The sequence below is a fragment of the Ceratotherium simum genome, chromosome 23 (assembly GCF_057802395.1).
Source record: "Ceratotherium simum simum isolate JZ-2026a chromosome 23, ASM5780239v1, whole genome shotgun sequence".
NCBI lineage: Eukaryota > Metazoa > Chordata > Mammalia > Perissodactyla > Rhinocerotidae > Ceratotherium > Ceratotherium simum.
In genome coordinates this window covers 25,282,476-25,306,499 of record NC_141922.1, presented here as the reverse complement: position 1 = coordinate 25,306,499, position 24,024 = coordinate 25,282,476, and the positions used below count along the sequence as shown (strand labels likewise).

The window sequence follows — 24,024 nt, the reverse complement described above, 5'->3', positions numbered from 1 at the left end:
AAAAAGGCCTGTCACTGACATTAAAAATTAGGAGACTTCATACAAAATTCCCTTTGTCTAGTTTTCCCTGAAAACTGAAAATCTGAGAACACAAGTGGCTTGGCAATACTCGTAGAGCCGAGGAAAGGCTACCTTTACACAGCTCTCCAGTTCCCAAAGTCTCCCCCAAGCTGGCTTCACCCACACAGGCTACTTGCCTGCTTCTTTTGTGCAACTGAGCGTCTGACCTCTGTTCTACCCTCACGGAGATGGGAGACCAAAAGGTGAGGGAGGGGTGACAGAGATGACTCACTCTTTTTCTCTCCCCTTACAATGGTAAATAGTTGATGGCTTCCTATTTCTCCTTGAATGGGATTCTGCCAGTTCTGGGTGAGAACAAAGTGTATTTACCTTTATCTGAAAAGTGGTCCCTGACAGAAGAACCAAGTTCTATATAAGGAAAAGAAATCATATTGTGTTATTACTACACTCTTATCTAGAGAATGTTGCCTCCAGCTGTGAAACAAGCTTATTACCATTATGAAAGCCCCTCAAAGTCTCTACTCTGCTGTTTTCAAAACAGAGAAAAAGCTAGAAGAAATAAAGGATTTGTTAATTTAGGTTCACAAAAATGAGAAGTGAAGATTGTGCAAGGAGGGTAGATATTAATTAATTTGAAATTTCCAAAACAAATCTTCTGAAGCAATGAGTTATTTATATACTTTATGTTCTGTCCTTTTAGTGTTTTTCCTTCTGGTTAAAAACACTTGGGTGAGTCTTCCCTTGTCCTTTCTTCTACCTGGATTTCTTCTGCCTCTTCCCTCTTTCAAAATCATCCGTCAGGAAACCTCCTCTGATTAATTTAACGTTAAGCAAACAAACAAGGCATGTAATAATATAAACTTCTTGAGACGATTTATCAGGATCTTCACATCATTTTCATGTGGGTATACTGAACTGAATCAAAGTTAAACTTCAAAAGCAGGAGTTTTTTTTACATGTTGTAACATCATTACCCAATACTCAACACTCAATACTTGATACTCAATAAATATTTTTGAAATAAACACAATTTTTATTGTTAATCTTCCTAAAGAAACTAGTATAATTTTTTTTACACAAAATCTATCAATAAGAGATTGATTGGTTAAAGAAAAAAAAAAGCAAAACAAAACAAATTGAGAGAATCCAGGCTTTTTCAATCTCAGTCATATTCTTGAAAATGGTGATTTGATTTCACCATCTCAATTCATCAGAGCCTGTCTATATGTTACAATGGTCTGTATTTCCTATTGCTACATGGATGATAGTGAATCCATATAAACCATACCAACACCATTATATATAACTGGTGGTAAAACTTTATTATTCAAGTTTAGATGTAACAGACATCTTTGCTGCCTGAAGATTGTTTGCATAAGAAATACACCAAGAACATGTTTGTGAGTAGAAATGAACATGCACTATGAAAACAAAATTAAATAAAACAAAAAAAGAATTCCATGTGTTGTAAGAACAGAACTATTATAGCCAACATTCTAATATTCAAATCAGGACTACAAATTGAATTTTTTCTTAGCAACATGAAATCATTCCATATGAAAGACATTTTCTGCTGGTGAATATTGCTGTAAGTTAATTTTACATTGGCATTTTGAGATGTTTCCCATCCCAAGCCCACCCCCCAAATTATCCACGTTGTCAAATAGTCCACCCTAAGGAATTTGGCATTTCTTATTGTGATATTTGCCTTGTTGGTAGCCATTAAGAAACTATGATTTTATCAGCCTTGTAATAGTTTTGCCTCTTCAAAGTCAACACTATATAGGCTGTCTAGTTATGATATTTACAGCTCATCTTTAACAAAAATGACCCCAACCTTTCCTGGCCCTTGGGAACTGCGAGTTTAAATAAGCCCCTTGGCCATATAATAATACTTGGCACTCCCATGGTGCCTTTCAACCAAGGATCTCAAAGTGCTTTACAAACAAGTACTACATTACCATTATTATTATTAATATTATTATTATTATTATTAATATATTTTTTTCCATTTTACAGGTGAGGAACCTGAGGCACAAAAAGAAAAACTGATTTGCTGCAGGTCATCTAATGAAAAAGAACCGGGGGTGAAATTAGGGTCCAGTTTTGGGACTATGGGTCTGAAGGACCACTCCCTCTGATGAAGGCTAAATGTTACTTCCATGTAAAGTTACTCTTGCTTTTCTCTGGTGTAGGATGGAGTGAAGCTCATAGCTCCACCCTTCCTTTCAAGAGAACAACACACGAGCATACATTATCCAGTTTCCACGTGTGGATCAATGTTGTATTTCACATTTTCTTCATCCCTGACTTGATGCTCTTCTGCCCTAGCATCTTCCAGAGGTCCTAATTACTGCAAATAACCAGATGCTTTCTAAACAAGTGCACTGCTATCAGGAACATGTGAGTCTGTCTATGAAACAGTAATGGAAAACGAAAGCAAGTGCTCTGCAAAGCAGCCATGCCTTCTGCCCTTGGCCAAGTCTTTCTTTGGGAAAATAACACAGCCCTTCGAAGTCCCGATGCATGTCTTTCTACCCTCTTTTCATTAACAGTTGCCTGCTGATCGACTTCTACCTAAGAGTACCTACCTTTGGTTAGCATATTTAGTTTCATATTCAGGTTGAATTTCGATTCCACCATTTTCTCTTGTGATCTAGGACAGTCAGCAAAAGATGCCTTGCTACTTGCTCACCAAAAGATGCCTTGCACTTTTTGTCACGGCCCTCAACCCAAAGACAGGAAGATGTGAGCTCATATGAACTTCAGGCAAAAGGCTGCCACACAGCTCGGAAGCTGAGCACCGGTTTTCTTTACTCCATGCTCCCACCACTGGATGACAGATACTCCCCCTCTAGAATTGCGGGCATGCTCACTAACTAAACAGGCAGGAAGTTCAGGGGTCTCAAGACAGGTCACCTTGTGATGTTTGCAGCCACACAGCGGGAGGCTAAAATTATTTTAATAGCAGTATTGATACTCTTCAATTTATTCAGAAAAACGTATATCCTCAGGCATTTAAAAATATATACACATTTAATATTTTTGGAGCTGTATTTGCATTGGATCATAATAGATTATGTGCACATGTGCAATCATAAACATAATGTGCTACCACAGGCTTCAACAAAGAGCTGTTAAGAATAATCACTTTTTTCTTCTCCTCATTAATATTACCTTAGAAAAGAATCCCCATGCTTGTTTTCTAAAATCTACCTTTACTAAAAGAGAACAGTTTAGAACACAACATCACTATCTTAAAAGTTGATTTTTTTTAAAAGAACATCTCAATATGTCATGTAGAAAGAATGGGAACACTCTTTTCCTTTTGAACTATAGAGTCAACGTGTGAACGTTTGGAGCTCCATCCTTTTCTCATATACTTAGTCGTGTAGTGTCTCTTAATCCACAACCTTCCAAGGTGGGCTGGCTCTTTACGATCTTTCTATCCCAAACAACAATATGAATATATGGGTGAGAGATGAAGAGAGAAAGAGCGAAAAAAGGGAGAATGAGAATGCAAGAGCTTGTCCTGGACTAAAGTTTGATCCAAAGCTCGATTTAGAATATAGACAAGTAGTTTTAAAAGACTTACAGTTTTTCAATGGCATACAATTTTAGCTGGCATATAGTTTTCATCACAGGGGAAGTCTTTTCCAAGATGGGAAATTCCTAAAACATCTTGAACGTCCTCACAAAATAAGGTTAAGTACCTAAACAACTTATTTAAAATCACAATTGAAGACAAAATGATTCAGAAATCTTAAAACCAAATAAAAATAAAAATAACAACCAACCATTTTTATAATATTTTGAGAGCTGGAACAAAAAGACTTTCCTCAGTCAAAAAATAAGGGGTTTTTTAGTGTTACAATAAATTTTCATCATTTTAAAAAAGCCCAACCTCTTCTCCATCAAAATATGTATAATAATGAAAACAAAAATGAAAATAAAATAATCAATAATAAAGAAAATGAAATAAGATCTATTGTGTCAATGCTATCCAAGAAAATTCTAATGAAAGTAGACCATAAATATTCCAAGAATAGTGATACGTATTTTCCAATGCTAATCATTACTACTATGTCTGTCTGAGAAAAAAAATCAGATTAAAAAAAAAAGGCATAAATGCCCACAATGAACAACCTATTTGTATCTGACACACGGAGAAACAGCTTATGGAGTAGTTTTGCTCAAAAAGTCATACCTGTAATATTGCCCAAGTAACCAAACTTCTGGTATTTTGCTGATTTGAACAGTCCACATGTAACGTTCCTTGAGGATTGCCACAGTGTACTTTGTTACTAGTCTTTTTACTAAGAAAATTAAATATTGTTTTGTTGTTTGGGAAATCTCCTCTCTTTTTTGGATTTTTAATTGCCACCTCTCAAGTCTGCCTGTATATTTTGAGATGCATTCATCAAAATTCCTAAGAAAGATAAATTACATCACTTAGTCTGAATGTCAAAGCTCCTCATTCCACCTCTCTATTTCAGTTTATGTGAATAGGAGAGCTACGCGACAGGTGAGATCAGAATAGGGCCCTTGAAAAATGAAACTGAAGCAGAAGGCTTAGTCCTGATTTCTTTCTCTCTCTCTCTGTCTCTCTCTTTTTTTTTTTTTTTTAACATGAAAACGAAAATGCAAGAATGGAAATGACAACACAACACCAGAAAGACATTTTTAACGTCATTCACTACAACAGTCATGAACTGGTTGAACTCTACCTGCCATCCAACTTGAAGAAACGAAGACCTGGCACTGGGAAAAAGAAACAAAACCCAAACAAAACAAAACAATACAAAGCCACTGCAAATTCATGTAAAACTGGAGTGCGGATGCGACTACAGAAGGCAATAAAAACATCAGTGCCGCGGATTCCAGCAGCACTTATCAAAATAATTTCTGAAATGTTTCATCTGAAACATAGACAAAGCAATAAAAAGAGGATATATGTTTATCATTTTAAGCATAACAATGTGAGTTAAGAGCTTAAAAATTAAAAAAAAAAAGTACTTGGAATGAATAGTGCTACCCTTTTTTTCCTAAGTAGGCATAAAAATATTTTCATTTCCTTCTTGTTTTCCATACCATTATATCAAGAACTTTCATTTGTTTCATGTTACCGTTTACAACTTTAATGCACACACACACACACAAAAGATATCTACTGCAATAGAAATAGTTGCTTCATTACCTTGTTTGCTACATTTGCAAATGTAAACAGCTAGGCAGAGCCAGAACTGACTCTAATGCATGATGGAATATCTTTGTTGCATACGTACACTGTAGAAAATAATTATTCAATATGTCAGGCACCATTATTTGAAATGTAATACATTAATATTTACTAGAAAAATAAGTTTTTTTTTTCCTATTTGTTCTCCCAACTTCTTTAATGAAATAAGTTAATCTGACAGTGCATCCAGTAGCTTGTAATATCTTCTACATCTCCGTGGCAAAAAATAAACTACTGGTTGGGACAATATAATGCAAATTATTAAAGTCAGTCCTTGTACATACATCCTTGTAGCAAGCATTGAGGCTCGACTAACAGCACCTTTAACCAATTATTTAATGTTCAGTTATTTAGCCCTATTTCCCTGAGCAGTTATGCTGAGGAGCTTTCCCTTCATGGATAGTTTTACAAAGCCTTAAGTATTAAAAGTACTACGAAGAAATACTTCGAAGAATCCTATTTAATGCTACTTAACTAAACCTGTATAAATCTAATGAAGGGAATGATTGGTACATGTACCAACTGTCAGTCTGTGGTAACGTAACCTTAGACGCTGCCTGACCACAAAGAAGTTTGGAAATTATATGTAACCAAAAAAAAAAAAATAAATAAATACAGCAGGTTACCTTGTGGAGAAATACCATGTGTTCGAAGCAAATTAAGCTCGTGGTCTGAACTTTTGTATCCATCTAGTCTTTTGAACTGAGGGGATCCCTTTAGTTATAATCTGCCAAGTGAGATTAGTGACCAAGAGGAGGCTTAAAAAACAAATCCAAACTGGTTCATCACATACAAGAAAGAAAACTCTGGCTAAAACAAAATTACTACATAAGCACAGAGGACGTTGTTTTTAAAAATGCATGTATATTTGAACAAAAGGAACCTAAATTGCAAACAAAAGGACTCCTTTTGAAAGGAGGATTTGAACATCTAAAGGACTAAAATATCAGAGAGGGTGTGCATGTGTATGTACAGGCAGGGCTGGCCAAAAACTTTGTGCCACCATCTGTCACTTCTTTTGCTGCTCTCTCACCAAGCCTAACCACAGCTCACATTTCTAGGTCTAAATCTGAAACATGGTCATTGAGAGAAGACTGATGTAAGAGGGCGCCATCTTCCTTTCACTGCCCTGAAGATTAGATTTCTCTTCATCTGCCTAGGATTTCATACTTCTAAATTTATGCAACAATTTACGGGTTTTTGAACAAATGGGCCAATGGCTAGGCCGATACTGCTTTAGTATTATAATATGTAAACCCTTTCAAATTCTAGACAGCTTTGATCTCTTTCTTTACAAACATCATAATTATAGTCTGGTGATACTTCTTATGGATCATTTCCACAGTACACATTTACCAAGATGGTTTTGACTTACTAGGTTCCAAAACATGACTATTTACCATCTTCCATTTTTTTCTCACTGACCATTTGTCTCACTTTTTAATCTTGGTAACCAACTCATCAAAAGAAAGAATAATAAAAGAAGGGAATTTCATGTTGGATAAGGCAGGCTCTATGAAGTATTTTTTTTAATAGGTCTTCATAAGACATTACAAGCTATTGAATTCCCATCAAGAAAACCTATTTCTATTTAATTGTGCTAAGTGCTAAGGTTTTACTCTTTAGGTTTTCCATTTTTTTCCGCTTGTGCATTGTTCCTATGCAGGCCCCTCTGGATATGAGTTGTGAAGTCATATTTGTCCGTGCAAAGATGCTGGCATATGCTGCACTGAAAAGGTCCACTGTCACCATGGCAACTCATATGCAAAGCATACATCACTTCATCCAGAAAGACAATGCCACAGTGCACACATTTTGTTGAAAGTTCATCTTGAGTACTTCTATCAACTTTCTCTGTTTTTACTACATTCAAGGGACCTTCATTTTTTACATTTGATGGTGCCTTCGTTTTCTCCTTGGAGGCACCATTTGCAGTTGGTCCAGGTCTGGAATGCTTGATCGCCAAATCTAGAGGAATGTCATTGTCTGATCCAACAGCTGAAAAATGAGGAGGCAGATTGAAGGTGGGATAAGGCACATAGTTTTGGCAAGGATTTGGTAGGCCAGGCACATGACTCAAGTAGTGCGGATTCCCAGGAACGGAGAGCTTATATTTACTCCAGAACCGCAGCCAGTCAGCTTCACTCTGGAAGTCGTTATGTACAAAGGGAAGTCCAAAAAGGGGGTACTGGTACTTTTCAATAGGGCTGCCTGGTGGTGAGTAATTGGGGTGTTTCGCGGGTCTCATGTACTTTTCTATGGGACTGCCTCTCTCAGAACTTCCTTTCCCTTCAGATACAGACGAACTATTTCCTGGGTCTCCAGTACTTTCCTGAGGACTTTTTATCTGAATGTGCAAAGGTTGCATCCTTTTGTGAATATCCAGAGTTTGGCTGACCAGGACTGGCTGCTGAGCAGAATGGCTTTTAGTCAATGAACCCTGGGCTTCATATTTGCTCAGGCTTGGGAGTGGAATTTCTCTCTGGTGACTTTCAGTTAAATGATCTTCTGACCTCCTCTCTAAGGGGCTTCCGTTGACCTGCTCCTCACTGCCACCCCTCTGCTGTTTGTTGAGCTGCTCAGCCTGAAGTGCCTCTGGGTTAAGGCGCTTTCTTGTTCTTCTCCTAATAATCTGCTCACCGTTGTTTTGTTTAATGATGTTTAAAGGCCTGGGAGTCTGCAGAGAACACACACACAATACATAAAAGGAAAACATTAAAAAATACATTAAAATGCATTAACAATTCCTCACAAATATAAACCACACTTAAGTTCAAAGCAAGGATAGGCTTTATGTTATAGATTCACTAAAGCTCCTCCTTTTGCCCTAAGCAGGATCAGAGGAAGTAACCAGAGCGCACTATTTTAGCCTAATTAAATCATGCCCATCTTTGCTGGGAGGACTGGAAACTTGAATCTACTTGAAAATAGCTTTTCCAAACTCAACAGATTTCGGAATTGCATCATCTAGTGATAAAACTGTGCAGAAAGTTCCTTGAAGAAATAGGATTTTTCTGAACTATTTCTCAACTTTTGAGTCATGCACTAAGATGTCAACATAATAACAAGGGAGACGGGTTTTGATGCCAATTGCAGAAAAATTATACATTGCTAGAGACTGAATTCTGCACACCCTAGCCCCCACCCGCCATTCATACATTGAAGCTCTAACCCTCAATGTGACTGTATCTGGAGATATGGTCTTTAGGAGGTAAAGAAGGTGAAATGAGGACACCGTGGCCTTCTGCAAGCCAGGAAGAGAGCTCTCACCAGAACTAACCATGATCTCAGACTCCCATCCCCCAGAACTGTGGGAAAATATATTTCTGTTGTGTAAACCACATAGTCTATGATATTTTGTTACGGCAGCCCAAACTGACTAATAGATACATTTTTCTAAAGAACTGCAAACGTGAATATAAAATATTAAATATCAGAGCATAAATAATCAAAGACAAACTGCCAGAATTATGAGGAAACATTAGGTAATCAAAGCCATATCAGTGGGAGTTTTTTTTAAACTTCTCACTTTTATGTCTCTTCCTTTAATAACTATTTTATATTTACTATGGAAGATTTTACTTGTTAACAGGTGAAGCATTTGCTTTCTGTTGAAAGTCTAAATCCATGTGTAGCCTTGGTTCAAATATCCGATCTGTCCTTCTACTCTGTACTTAAAGTGAATGCTGACTTTCACTCAGCCTAAGTATTTTATTCAGCTTAAGCATTATATGATTGGTATTTATGTACACGTTCAACAGGTGTTTATATTATATGACTAAAACCCATAAATAAGACTATAATAAAAACTTTACTTGCAGTAAGAGCTCTAACTTTGATTTATAAAATCAAAAGAATAAGTTTAATACATTAATGCATATTTACAGATTAAAAATTTCTTTAAAAGGACTAAAATCTGATTTTCTAAAAGATTATTGAAATCAGGAACTAATTTCTACATAAAATATGAATATATACAATACGTAATTTGTGAATTATTCCTAGAAAGGAGGCATCTTAATGCAAGGGGGTATCTTTTTTTTTTTTTTTTCTGTGAGGAAGATCAGCCCTGAGCTAACATCTGTTGCCAATCCTCCTCTTTTTGCTGAGGCAGACTGGCCCTGGGCTAACACCCATGCCCGTTTTCCTCTACTTTATATGTGGGACACCTGCCACAGCATGGTTTGATGAGTGGTGTGTAGGTCCGCGCCCGGGGTCCGAACCTGCGAACCCCGGGCTGCTGAAGCAGAGTGCGTGAACCGAACCACTACGCCACCAGGCCGGCCCTGGGAATATCTTTTATATATCAAACAAAATATAAATATAAATTCTATTTGGAATGTTTCTATTATCACAAGGGTATTTTGAAGGAAAGAAAGACAACACATTTGTTATTGACAATTCAATGATTGGTTTCAGAACGAAACTGCCACATCCCTGGGATATGCCATGTTCATTTATTTTGTTCAGAAATGTTCAGGTTTATAAAGAGCTCATATTTGTATTATAAAACTATGCAGTCTTTAATCTCTATCTTATAAAGAAACCGGAAATTTGCATTAATACCTTTTTTAAACCTTCATAACTTTTGTGGCAGTCTTTGACATGAAATGTGAGCATAACCTTTACGTACTTCAATTTACGGTGTAAAAAAAAAACGCAAAACTGAAAACATCTCATCTCCGGAGATATGAATACTAAGGTAACTGTGAACAAAAAGAGTTTACTTTATAACACAGTGGTTAAATTATCATAACCTGGAAAAGCAGCAGTTTAATTAATTCTTGGCCTATGATTGGCCAGAGTTCAATTAAAATCATTAACGTCAGTCCTCATTCAATGCAAGCTTACTGCTACGCTGAAATGGTGAAGGTTTAAACAAAGTAAGATGGTATGGCGGTGGTGGGGAGAATCTTTCTACTAGCTACATGCTAATCACTAAAGGTTTTACAGTTTACCACCAATTAGTATTGTTGGCAGCATGCATGTTTTAAAGAGTGCTTCCAATGGTCCATCTATAAGGACGTTTGTCTAAAACTGTATTCCCCGTAGCCATCATCTTTTTCTTGGCTTGTGCTAAGAGCTATGGGAAAATGCCAAACAAAATGAAAAAGGCAGAAGGAACCAGACTTCTGTTTACTAAATGGGGTATTCCTATTTTTAAAGGTAGCTCTTGTCAGCAGATAAACTTTCTCAACTAAAAAAAATATCCTTAGTATAGGATTCTAACTAAAATTTGAGAAGAAATTACTGGAAGTACATCAGGGAGCCATAGAAAGAAGCCAACCAGAGATCTTAAAACATAAAGCACCTTTGCACCTTACTCTAGGAGGATGTGTGTTATTTGGGCCCTCAGATAAGCTCACCTAAACATTCATTGGAAGGACTACAGCTACAGCTGGCATTCTGGGGTCCTAGTTCAAAACTGCTCTTCTGGATGGGCCCAACCTCCAGCCCCCAAAGCAGCCAAGATGACACTTGCAAATTCCAAAGGTAAACTGGAAAATAAGCATTCTTTTCCTGTCCTATATTTATACCGAACATGAGAGAGAGAGAGAGTCCTCTTTAAAAAAAACAAACAAACAAGAAACTTTTTATGTATTTTTGAACTTTTAAGAAGAGGACTCCTTTCTACCTAAATTAATTTTACCAAATTCTGATAACTAGTAGTTCAACTATCTGTTATGTGAAGTTCCCAGGAATCAATCATTTTCCTCTTTTATATCAAAAGAAGCATAATGCATTACTAATGATCTCAAAGGTATCTCCCCATAACATCTAAGGCCATTTCACCATAAATCACTTGTGCGCTCCAAGTGACTGTATTAAACTCTGCGGGGGCAGGCACTGCAAGCCAGGGAATGGTACTTATCACACCACAGACTGGGCTGCTTTATAAAGCTTTTCCTGAAGCAGTCTAACAAGTTCTTACCGAGTGAAGCTTCTGGTAGAGGCCACACGCATTGCATACATATCCGCCATTTGCATTCTTTCGCCAGAGAGAGGTCTTTGTGGTCAAGCAATTGGCACAGAAAACACCCGAGCCTCTACGCCTCTGAAATGGGGGGAAAAAACACAGGGTCAGAGGTGAGTCACATGATCAGTGGAGTTAGACCAAATCAACCCAGGAGTTTTGTCTTTAGACTAGCAACAATGACAGTATAAAACCACACTGCCCATAATGAGGTCAGGTTCAATTGTGTTTAATAGGCACCACTGATTTTCATTATAATTAACCCTACAGTGATGGATGAGGTGTGTGCAACACCAAAGGCTTTTCACAGAAACAGCTTTAACTTTTTGAACTTTGGGTTTTGTGCCTTTAATGACGGCTCCTAAATGCTGAACCCTAAAATATACCTTTTAAAAGTGTCAAAACAAAAGTCAAAAGACAGAACAGGGCAATATGTTTAATATACTTTGGAAAAGGAGAAGTGCATGCCACCTGCGCTTTAAAATCTAGTCAAGCTTGGAATAAATGCAGCCTGTAAACCATTGAAAATTAAACCTGATTTGTGGCTTTTCGTATGTCATTCACATGATATAAGTTCAAGAGAATCTAAGACACTCAATTCCAGTCTTTGGTTTGCAATTGTCAAATCTGAAAGAGAACACCTTCTATTTCCCAAAGCTGAGAGGCCCAGTAGAAACCTCTGCCAACAGGAAGTACAGTGTTACTAATGAGAACTCTTATGAGGTGCCTGCTTGAGCCAGACAACATAGTCCCATCAGTGGCTATTTATTTATTTCATTTGACTCAGTCTTGGAAATCACAAGCATTTCCGAATACAAATTGATTTTAATGGGCTGGATTCTGTAACCACCCGATTCAAAAATAATCTAAGAATACTTAAAAGTAGATAATTAAGTATTGCTTGTTCCATTCTTGCTATCAAGTAATGATTCCATTAAACTTCTCATTGAAACAAAAGTCAGGCTGTGTTTGCAGGCGCAAATACTAACAGGCAGGAAATGGAATTCTCTTGCTGCAAAAAAAGGCAGCCTGAATTGCAACGCCGCTCTCCTTTCTCTAGGAAGCAAAGCCTTTAATGATAAAATATGCATGTTAGATAAGGAGTGGAAAAAGTCTTGCTGGAACCCAATTTGATTATAAATTTAAAATTACAAACACTATAAGTCAAAATTTCAGGGATTCATAAAATTTAGGCAATTTATTTAACTTGAGTCCATACTGTAGACGAGTGGTGTCCTTGCCAAGAAAATACAATGGTTATAATTGTACTCTGATACATTTCAAATGGAAAGCTTTCTGCAGACATAATTTTGGCTTCAAGACTGGAACACTTTCTTGGCATTGAAAGGGCATTTGATTCATCGGGTGTTTCACAATGTATCACTAAAAAGACCTGGTGAGCAGCCAGTTCCCTATAGGGTAATTTTTCCATCCAGATGCAAGTGCTATCAGAGGCCCTCGTCAGCTAAACTAATTATGATCTTGCAATCGCTGATGCCTGCTCACTCTAACATTCGACATCCTCCATTAATCATCAATACAAGGAAAATGAATGAAATGTAAAGAAATGAGGGCTGGTAAGCTGCACAGCCATAAAAATCTGAAATGAGAGCAATAATTTAACAAGATTGGGAGAACGTTTTTAGTGAGCACAAAGTCAGGCTAACAATTGCCCTTTTCAACCAAGAACACGATTTCATTAGTGTAGCAGGTTGTGCTACTTTAGGTGATGTAATAAAAGCTAGATTTTTCACCAAGATAATCTCTGGCTCCCCTTTTTCTCCCCCGCTCCCCCACAAGTCAGGACAGGGAACCTACTGCGAGTTTCCAAATCTCAGTAAGAGGAATAGCAAATATTGGATGTCAGTCCAGAAGTCCCAATGGGGACCTACTATAGAGACTGCTGCTTCCTGAAAATCAATGACCTATTAGAGGTTGTGTTTATCAAACACTCTGGGGCTCCCTTTATCCAAAGTAAGTCAGGGAGCCTAGTTAGGTTATCATTGTGAAACTTCTCTGGGGTCATGCTGTCTTTTTCCTAGATCTAAATAACGCGACTGGCAAATAAACACCGACTTGATCCACATAAAGGCTATGTAAATGTCCATTTGGAAACTAACCCACATATATGGCTGAGGCTCAAATGTGAATGTGTAACTGTTCACTCCAGCCTGCTTTTCTTTCCTTATGCCCAGGGTGCTTAACACAGCATGCCAAAGTGGGTGTAATCGTGGTCTCAGAGAGCGTTTTCAATCCTTGCACAATTTTGTGCTTGATTCTCTTGCAAAGAAAATGCCCTTCATTAGTTAGAGGGAAAATCCTGAAATTACAGCACTGGTTTCCACAGGCATATCTTGCTTTAAGCAGCACTTAACGCTCCAATAAAGGCTGGTATATTTTAGGTAAATCACATCTTATTTTAAATACATCAGGAGTACTTTAGATTCACTTTCTCGAAGTCAGTATAGCATGGAGGTTAATAATCGGATTTAGGAGTCAGACTACTTGTATTCAAAACACGTCTCTGCCTTTTGCTGGGTGAAACTTTGGGCAAGTTACTTAACCTCTCAATGCTTAAGTTTCCCCATCTTTAAAGCGTGAGCTGCTGTCAGTATTAATGTGGGTTAATAGACACAATTAATAGTGCCCGTGATGGAGTAAACACTCAGGAAGTTAGCTATCTGCCAAGGGGATTCAATTGTGTTTCTTTTTTATGAGAAAAATATTTTGTTAATTGTGCTTTTATCTCCTTAATCTACTTATTGAACCTTTAAGATATGCTTCAAACATATAGTTGGATATTATCAAATGTATTCATTTGTGTCAATCTTATCAAATATGAGAACGGAAAGTTGAGTCAGAGCGAAATATCTAGGTGTTCACACCTAGAATTCAACAGGAGCGCGCTTGTGTGGGGGTGGAGAGTGGGAGGTAGGTGAGAAATATATCACACATTAAGTTACCTCCCATCTAAACAAATTTGTCACTTTGGTAAGCACTACAGAACCTTATTTTGGGGGCAGTTGGAATTTCTGGAAGCAGCAGAGAAGGTGGGAGAAGTGGATCATGTTTTTAGCTGTGTGACAGTTCTATGACAGAATCATAGAACTGTGCCACATCTCTCTCAACCACAACACAGATGAGAGCCTGGCCTGGTCTCGCTGTGTAATGTAACCTGGCTGGGCACAGCGAGGCATTTCTTTTGAAGTTATCAACATCCTTGGCCCAATCAAGTGCAGAGGAGCAGTCTGTTGCCAAAGGAAGGCAGAACAGAAGTCTCTCCTGCCCCACTTTTTAAAAACAAGCTTGGCCTTCTTAAAGAGAAAGAAAGGCACTAAAGACCTTATTTCATTCATAGTTTATCATGCGTGACAGAGTCCTAAAATATTTTGTCATTCTCCTTTATACTATGTTTGTTAAGGACAGAAATCGTGTCTCCACAGCCATCAATATTCTAAGTAACAGGCGCCTAGGACAGTGCTCTGTCTTGAGCAGCTAAACATTAATAAAATTGAAAATAGTCTTGCCTGCTATTATTTTTATCATCAGTAGTCACTCCTATTTTTGGAAAAATAAAAGTTTAAAAAAAAATCCCTTTTAAATGTCTCCCGTTAGGATTGACAAATTTATCTCCAGTTGGGCAGAGAGGGCTAATGATGTTGTAGAAAATAAAATCAAGGGAATTAGTTTTCCAATCCTACACTCCACACTTATGTTTGAGAAACAGCTCAGGCCAGGTACTTGCTAGGTCCTGAGGATATAAAGCAAGGAAGAACGAAGATCCAACTCTCCTTTATATACATCATTATAGTCATACATTGCTGACGGTTCTATATGTACATGTGTATGTCTAAACAATAACATTGTTGCCCCTTTTCCTACAAGCTGTTTTTAGCAGTTAATTATTTGTACTTCCATGACCTTGTGCAGGAGAGAGGGGAATTGAGTCAAATGGATAAGGACACGTCTGGGGGAGGAAATGATAGGAACAAAGTAGCTAGTGGACAACACCACTGGCATACCTAAGGGCATATTCAGCCTGATTCTTCCTCTCCTCTCAGGCTGAGGAAAAACTTCACTTTTATATTCCTAAAGCCACACTCTTAGCATTCTCTGCCCCTGGCCTTCTTGAAGTGCACCTTCTACTTCTACGGGGGTTCGACGGATGGTGAGAGTAAAGGAAGGTCAGCTGAAAACCCAAATCTACACGAAAGTCATCTCATCTGAAAATTTCTACAGAGAAAATTCCAGAATCAACAATTCAAGGAACTGATTGTTTTTTTAACTTGAAGTTATAATAGTTTGCCTAGTAACTTTTAGGTCGCATTTGTGTTGCCTCCATGTTATTTCTGTTGGCTGGTAATTTATTGTGTGAAAAAGGAAGGATGGTGATAGGAATAGTTAATTGCAAGGAATTTTGAGGCCAGCCCAGTGATTGACCCAGCAAATGCTTTTCAGTGATAATTATTGAGAATTCTTCAGATCACTTGTTGCCTTTCTACTTTTCAGATGTATTATAATCACAATACTGATTTTCACAACAGCATTTTAGGTGATGAATTTGGACAATCATCCATGCCAGGATTTGAAGTAGAAAATGACTCACCCATCTTTTAATATAAGCACACGTTAAATCCAACATAATTTTTTTTCCTGCTGTGGAATGCACCAAGAAGTATAATGACTTTCTAAAAAAAAAAATCTCTAGTCTTTAGGTTCACAGCTAACCACTGTAAGCTATCACTATTGTTAATTTTTTCTCAAAGCTGCTGATTCAAGTTTTGCTTTTAGGGGTCTTGAATCCTCAGTCAGTTATATATCACTCTGGGTTGAGTCTCGGCACATGTGTAACTTTAAAAAATTTTTTTTAAAGTTTTAACTTGGTTCAGCTGTTTTTATTGCTTATTTTACTATTTGAAGATCAGCCAAAAACAAACATTTTAAGGTTTTCAAATTTCATTATTAACAAAGAATTGATTTCATCTGATTAAAAAAGGAAATTTGATTGAATTAGTCATTCAAGTGGCTTAACATTTAGAGACATGAATATTCATCTCCAAGATATTAAAAGTCTCCATTGGTGAAGGAATTTGTGCAGAAATGATCCTTTATAACAGTTTTCTATGAATAAGAACCATACTGAAACCATGTAATTACATAACAAGCCTTGATAGGCAGAGTATTTACTCACATTTTTTATGGTTTTATATCTTAGCCATTTTAAATCAAATCAATCTGAAATCTAATATATGTGCTGTTAGCCTGGATGTACCTCAAATATTTTTAACTCTTTAGATAATTTCTGCATTTATTTGATTATATCAGGAATCCTTTGCAAACTTCATTTCAGGGAAATGCACAGATGGCTATGATAGAACCTTTTGGTACAATTTTGCAGTAATAAAATTTCAGTGTAATTCAGTTCAGTTCTGGGAATAATTACTGAATGTCCACCATGTGCCTGGCACTGTGCGAGAAGCTGGGGTTACAGTGATGTACATGACTGACATAGTTTGTACTCTCTCCGAGTTTCCAGTAGAATCTGCTAAAAACATATGAAGTGTGGAGTTAACCTGACAGGAACTGAGATTGTTCATGGATATTGACAGTTTAATTCATGTAAATTATACGGAAACTTTTCCGAAGAAACCAAAGTATTTCCCGTGAATAAATCACATATAAAGGCTGAAAGTTATCTAATAACCAGAAGGCTTACTCTCTGTGCTTCTGTATAAAAATGGGTAATAGTCCAGTCATTTTGGAAACAAGTTGACACTTGCTTGTTGACCCATCAGGAATAACAGCCTATCAGTAACATTGCACTATTAACTACCAAAAGAGTTGATATGAGTTAAATAATGTGTTCATGACTTTAATATATATAGTAGACATTCAATAATTGTTAAATAAATGAATATTATTTGAATCGTTATCACTATTATTAACACCACTGAAAGACACAGAAGACCACATCCCCCCTCCCATTTACGCCCTAAATAGAATTAACCAACTATCGACTACACACCAGAGGACCCTACAGAATACATAGAATGTAGCACCTAAAAGCACTTAAAAATAGATGATGGCTTGCAATGAACACCTTTAAATTAGTAACCCCAATTTTACCAGAAGCACAAGCTGGCCAATATTTTAGCAAGAGCAGGGAAACAACTCTGCCAACAGAAGGGATGGTTACCAATATCCTGGCTGACTTTTGTTCCAAATAAAATTGTGAAGAATCAGATGAAATGGGCCATACAGCAAGTCTATGTCTGCTTCAAAACAGCCCTCTTTGCCCTCAGATTTCTTGCCAGAAAACTGAAGAGACTCTACAAGGTTCAGCCAAGCACCCATCTTATAATCACCTATCTCAGAGTTTGGAAACAAAACCTGTTTACCATGCTTATTAAATTCACTTCCTCAACAATCAGCAATGATAATGGAGACCAATGTAAACTAAACTGACATCCCTGGCTAGGAGCAATGGAACAACTTCTGTTCCAGGATATGAGGCAATACATACTGCAGTAATCATACACTGTACCCAGGTACGAATGTGTCTAAGACTTATTCCACTGACATGTCACCATATGGGGAGTTGCCCAATATACCAGAAAATGCTAGGGTGCTAAACACATTAGCTCCATTTCTTCTGAGATGCAGTTGGTGACTCCTGGGGTGCAATAGCAAAAAAATCAAGATTTTGCAATATATATGCCACACTTTATTCATATGGATTCTTCAAATCTGCAGAATTAAGAAATTTATCACACAGATATAGAATCCATTACACAAGTCTGAAGAACCTCATCTCCATACTTTGACTTTCCCATATTTGGTAAATGAGCAAAGCAAATACCCAATATCATATACAAATTACATAACAGAACCAATACTAGAAGAACCCAAATCTCTGGAGTTCTAAACCCATGCTCTTTCTGTAATAATGTTTTGCCTTTACAGCAATATGTATTTGGACAGCTCAAAATGTGGTTGAAGATATATGCCTGCGCTGTCTTTTTTCATTCCACATGAAAAGTCATTATTGTCAAAAGAACTACTCAAGTCTCTCGCTGCTTCTATTTCTGCCACCATGGATCCATTTTCACCTTCAGCTACAACAATGGTTGGAGAATTGCTCTAGAGGGACTTTCTTTTATGCCAGGGCCAAAATCTGACACTGAAAAGAAAAAAAAAAGCTTTCTGGAGGCATAGTTAAACAATTTTAGCACCTCTTAAGCAAACTTCAACATGAGAATACAAGAATTTATTGTTTTAATAAATTTATTGCACATTTTATTTAAACAATGTGAGTAAACACATTTATTATGGGAATAATTCACATTATAAAAAATAAAAATCTTGGTGATAAAGTAGAGACTTGTTCTAGAAAAAGCCTAAAGTCCAAAGGGCTCAGCTTCTAAGCACTTAGACAAATAAGTTATTTTATGTATTATCCTTGTAGGGTTGCCAGATAATTATGATGATAGTTATTTCCAAAGAAACAGAAATTCCAAATAATAATCAGTAATGCTATTCATATTAGCTAACAGATAATAACTGGTCCATGAAGTGTTACCATTCAAAGGCATTTACATATACATCAATGGTTCCTCAATGGTTCTACCATTCCCCGGAGTCAAAAAATCTTTTGATAAAATTTATGACTTTCTCCCCAGAAAAAAAAAAAAGTTATGTAAAATATTTTACAAATAACTTCAGGCTGCTCAAAAGAATATCCTTTGCAAAATGGATTCAAAGATTTCGAATGGATCTGAGTGCCATGGATTCCAACGTTAAGAACTCCTGACACATATTATCCCACTTCAGATTCAAAATGAATTACTAGGTATTCTCCCATTTTTATTGATGAGGTAAAAGATGAGAATGGTTCTTTCACTTATCTAGGGTCAAAAAATACATCTTAGTCTCTAAGTCCAGGCAAAAACACAGGATTATATTCTAAAAACCATTTTGAATCAATTATCTGCTAGAATTCTCTTGACTACTTTTTGTCCCTTCTTTAATAATCACCATCATACATCTAATATTTATCAAGTACTTATTATGTGTAGGATAATATACTATAGGCTTAGTTTCATTATCTGACACCTTCAAAACGATCCTAAGAATCAGGTATTATTAATTTATTATTATTCCCTCCACTTTACAGAGGAGAAAACTGAGGCCTAGAAACATTTTTCAGCTGCTAAATAGCAGGGCTAAGACACAAACCCAGGTCACCCTCACTTCAGAGCCACAGTTCTTCACCATGTTTCAGGCTCTATTACTAAAGAGGCGATTAGGGAGTTTTTACCAAAAATATTTCGCCATAACTTGGCTTTGAAGAACCCTTATCTCTTCAAACCACCCTATAACAGCTGATCAAAATTATGCAAGTTTTGAGGTACCAGAAAGAAATGACTCATCCTTGATCAGATATGGCAACGATCTGTTTTGAGGTTGACAGATACAGTCATAGCCGGAGGAACGCAGCATTTGGCTGCTGGAGAGGTAGTGGTGGGGAAGGGGGATGGGTGCAGTACACATGTTTTGATCCTGCCGTCTCAAAAAAGAAAAAAACAATGTATGTGAAATAAGCCTCTGCTGAACAGCAGAAATTAGTGACACCATTGACTTAGCTCCTACTTATGCCGGTTGCATGGGAGGGCAGCTGTGAACTAGGATTTGTGCCTGCTTTTGCATTCACTTTGGCTAGACTCAGGGCAGGAAAAATGGTGCTGGGGTTTTGACAAGTTCTGTAAACGTGTATGTTCAGGTAACAATTTACTAGATTTACTTCATATATTTGTATGTTCCCTGGCAGAGAACTTTTGCACTGTGCAGTATCATCATTATTCAAGATAAAATACTGCCAATTCTGAAAGATGAGGTTATTTTACCAAATTCCTCAAGTTTGGATAATCTGAAAATATTTATAATTATTCTCCCAAAAACATTTTCCCCCATTATTATTTATAAAAGTATATGATCTTTGTCCGCCTATGGAGTTGACTTTGATACTTTTCATGAGTGATACAGTTTCCATTTCATTACAGAACAGCAAAGACCAAAATATTCTTAAGTCTGTTGCAGGCTATCAAGCTGAGAGGATACAGTACAGATCAGATATTAAAACATACCATGTAGTCTGCTCAGCAGAAAGATAGTGAATTGTTGCTTATTTCCACTTAACAACAAAACTTACAGAAATATGGTTAAATATAATGAAGTTCAAAACAGTGAAGAACCATGTTAAAAATCTGCAAATGTGTCAACAAGAGATCCTGATACCAAATATGTAATTTGGACTAAATATTTGACAAGACTATTTTGGGAACACTTCTTGAACCATTTCATACTCTATGACTTTTAAATACACGGGGGGAAAAAAAACCTAAGGGAAATAAACCTGAACTTCATTTAATTTTTGAACCTATAAATAATTCTCTTAAAATGTTGTCTCATTTTTATTCAATTTTGTATTTCCTCAGGACACACAAAATCGTAGGTATTTAAATAACCCTTTCTCATGGTTAAAATAAGTACCTAGTATATCATTGTTCAAAAGGAAGATGTGTCTTTAAACAAAAACTCTGTGACTGCTACAGGTAAAACCAAACATGAGCAGATAATTTCCTTACAGAGGTACTGTGCAGATGGGGAAATCGAAGCTGATTGTTAACGTTTTAATAACATTATTTTAAAAAGACAACTTGGAATTATGAATTTCCTTAACAATAATGATGTAATTTTGTAATAACTGAAATCTTTCTTGGGAAAACTGCTTCTTCAATAACTCACACAGTCAATTACACAGGAAAGTACTGTAATAGCCTGTCCCCCTGGTGTCCCCCCTCCTTCAAATAGCTCACGTACACGACTTCCTTTTCCATTACCAACTTGTCTGCAGTACCATCTGTAAAAACGAACACATACCTTGTGCTGCCAGTTTTTGCTTTTGCACGTCCATTAGTGGGACTGGCTGCAGCTGCTCAAGAAGAAAGCAAGGATTGTATTTGCTTTTTTATATATATATACTCCCCCTCCTGTGCTACCATAGCAGCACACGGCAATAGGTCGTCTTGGGTAGGGAACCGCACTTAATAACCTTACTCGGACCCAGTTCTCTATGTGATCTGGAGTTTGTTAATCACACTGTATCACATACCAAATCAAGAACTACCTCATCGCATCAAGCACTCTCGAGACGACCCCTCAGTCATTCCTACCAAAAGGAACAGTTAAAATCATTTCGTTCTTTGACATTTTGAACATCAAGCAGAATACCAGGAAACCAATACTGAGACCTGGCAGCACATCCTGAGACACAAAAACTCCTAGTGAGTGAGATTTTATTTCATGAGAGGGGCTCTGAAAATATAACACAGCAACTAACTTTTCTAAAACTTTATTTGCCCCTGCCTCATGTTTATATATCTTTTTTCTCTTGGCACTATTTTTTCCCTAGACGAACATTATTAAACTGTTCACAATCTCTGCAGAAGATGCAAATAAATTAAAGCAAGATATTATCCCAAATTAATTTTTAAGTGATTTGTCTACAAGGAATAACATTTCTCCCTATTACGGAGTAATATGAAGAAAAGTAAAGACCGTCAATTACCAAGCTCTTAAAATAAAAATCTTTGAAAAAAGATTGATAGAGAAGCTGATATTTAAAACACACCCACACCCACACCCACAGAATCCAAAAAATGGTTGTTTTCCTGTGCTATTCCACATTTACAAATTTACCCCAAATATATCAAAACTACTCTTCGTCATAAGAAGTACTTTGTTATCAGTGTGTAAGCTTAGCTTTTAGAACATTAGAATGCCAGTTCTGCCTTAGCTTTTCATATATTGAATTGTCTTAAATCCTCAAATGCTTTCTCAGCATTTAGGTACATAAGATAGATTCCAATGATCTATATAGGCAGGTCACTCCCAGGGGATGGGGGCTTCTGAAGGAAGGTCCTATTTTTCTTTTAATCTTTGTATTATCAGTACTGGCATTGCACACAGTAGGCATTTAATGAATGACAGCTTAACTGAACTGACCTCTATCAGAGGAGACTGTTAAAATGTATGTGTGTACACATGTATACATGCTGTGATCGGAGGATTATACTTTAAGTGCAGCTTTATTCATGAAATATAAATGGCAGTCATCGTTACAGAAAATAGGACTTAGGCTGAAAACAGTTTCACTTTTGTGAAATGCAAAAGAAAATTAACAAATTTCGACTACATGTTACATGACAGGAGAGAAAAGAAATGGGCTTTGTTTGCTTGAGCTTCTGAGAAATCTGCAGAACTAGTAGAAGTGGCATACGTTGGTGTGTGTATTCGTGTCTGTATGTGTGGATATACACATACATAGACAAACGCATCCACTAAAACATTTTCAGCACTCACACGTACTGAGATGTCGCTAGTTATTTTTATTTTCATTAAAGCAATATCATATTTTATAAGTGGGGCTAAAATACCAACGATGTTGTTAGATTAAAGAGAAAAAATTCTATGAGTTTCCTGGAGAGTTGAGAATACATATAATTAACTACATGTACAAAAGACTGTGAAAAAGAAACGAAGCAATAGAGCACCTAGGAGAGTGTCTCATATACCAGCCTAATAATTATTCATTTTAATAGGTGGAAAATAGGACATCAATACCTTGTGATTTATTTTTATTACAATGTTAGAGTTTATTCAATTCACATACACACTCAACATAAATACAACTATGTATGAGAGAATACTGAATGCTGTGCTTGACATGTATCAGGCACTCAACGAGCATTAAATTCGTCCTTTCTCTCTCAATTTCAGAAGATACTGAGCATCACCAGATATTAGATTTTAGAAGGTACTGAATAAGTGATTAAGCTTTTGACACGTATACGCACATATGTAATTCAGTATCTATGGCTACATATTTATGCACATATGCACAAAACTTATACAAAAGGATCTCATATTTATTTTATTTTTATAACATGAAAATAAGTACGAATAGTGATCCTGAAACTCTCACATATAGGTGACTGTCTTAAAGAAAGTTGATCACATCAATTGTGCATTTAAAAAATATGAATATCTCACTCTCTTTTCTTAGTTTCTCTCTCTCCTTTTCTCTCTTTTCTGACTGTGTTCCAAAGGACTTTTAAGGAGTTCATTACATAAACCAGTGTGGTGGTGACTTATTCACTCTCATGAGATTCATGAGTCTATCAAACATACATATTTCTCATCCCAAAAGCTAAGTGGAAATTTGGGGAAGGAATCAGTGGGCTTTGGAATTTTCTAGAACATAAAGGAATGCCTTGGAGGCCAAGCTCCCTTATGCCTATTACTCATCCTAGCTGCAGGTCATATTCTTCTTTTCATACAGTGTGATCACATAGATTATATATATTATCATAAAATATGACAGTGGATATTTAGTTCATAGATTACACAAAGTTGATTCATTTGCATTTATCTAGATCAAGACCTAGAAACCTTTGAACAAGAATTAATTTTGGGTGCTGGCTGTAAATTTATATCCATAAGCAACCATTTGGAATTTAACATCCTCTCTTTATATAGAATACATTTACATGCACACAAACACGCATTTAACATATGTATATGTGTGTATATGCCCACATTTCCTTTTAAAAATAAAATGGCTTCAAGGTCCTTTAGTTTAATAATTTAAAAAATTCAGGGCTGATGGTCTTGTATTTTAAAACATCTACTTTCGAAAAACAGAAAGTTATACTTTCTCAAGTTAAAGGGT

General features: G+C 36.6%; 1 protein-coding gene across 7 annotated transcripts in view; it reads right to left on the bottom strand.

The window, feature by feature from the left end:
- Positions 1-3,852: 3,852 nt before the first annotated feature.
- Positions 3,853-24,024, bottom strand: part of TRPS1 (transcriptional repressor GATA binding 1) — a 299,725-nt gene continuing 279,553 nt past the window's right edge. For all 7 annotated transcript variants that reach the window (XM_087447531.1, XM_087447532.1, XM_087447533.1 and 4 more), the window contains 2 exons: positions 11,193-11,315; positions 3,853-7,937 (listed from right to left, as the gene is read on the bottom strand). In XM_087447531.1, the coding sequence (XP_087303657.1) occupies positions 6,876-7,937; positions 11,193-11,315 (1,185 nt within the window). In that variant the 3' untranslated portion in view covers positions 3,853-6,875. The remainder of the gene's footprint in view (positions 7,938-11,192; positions 11,316-24,024) is intronic.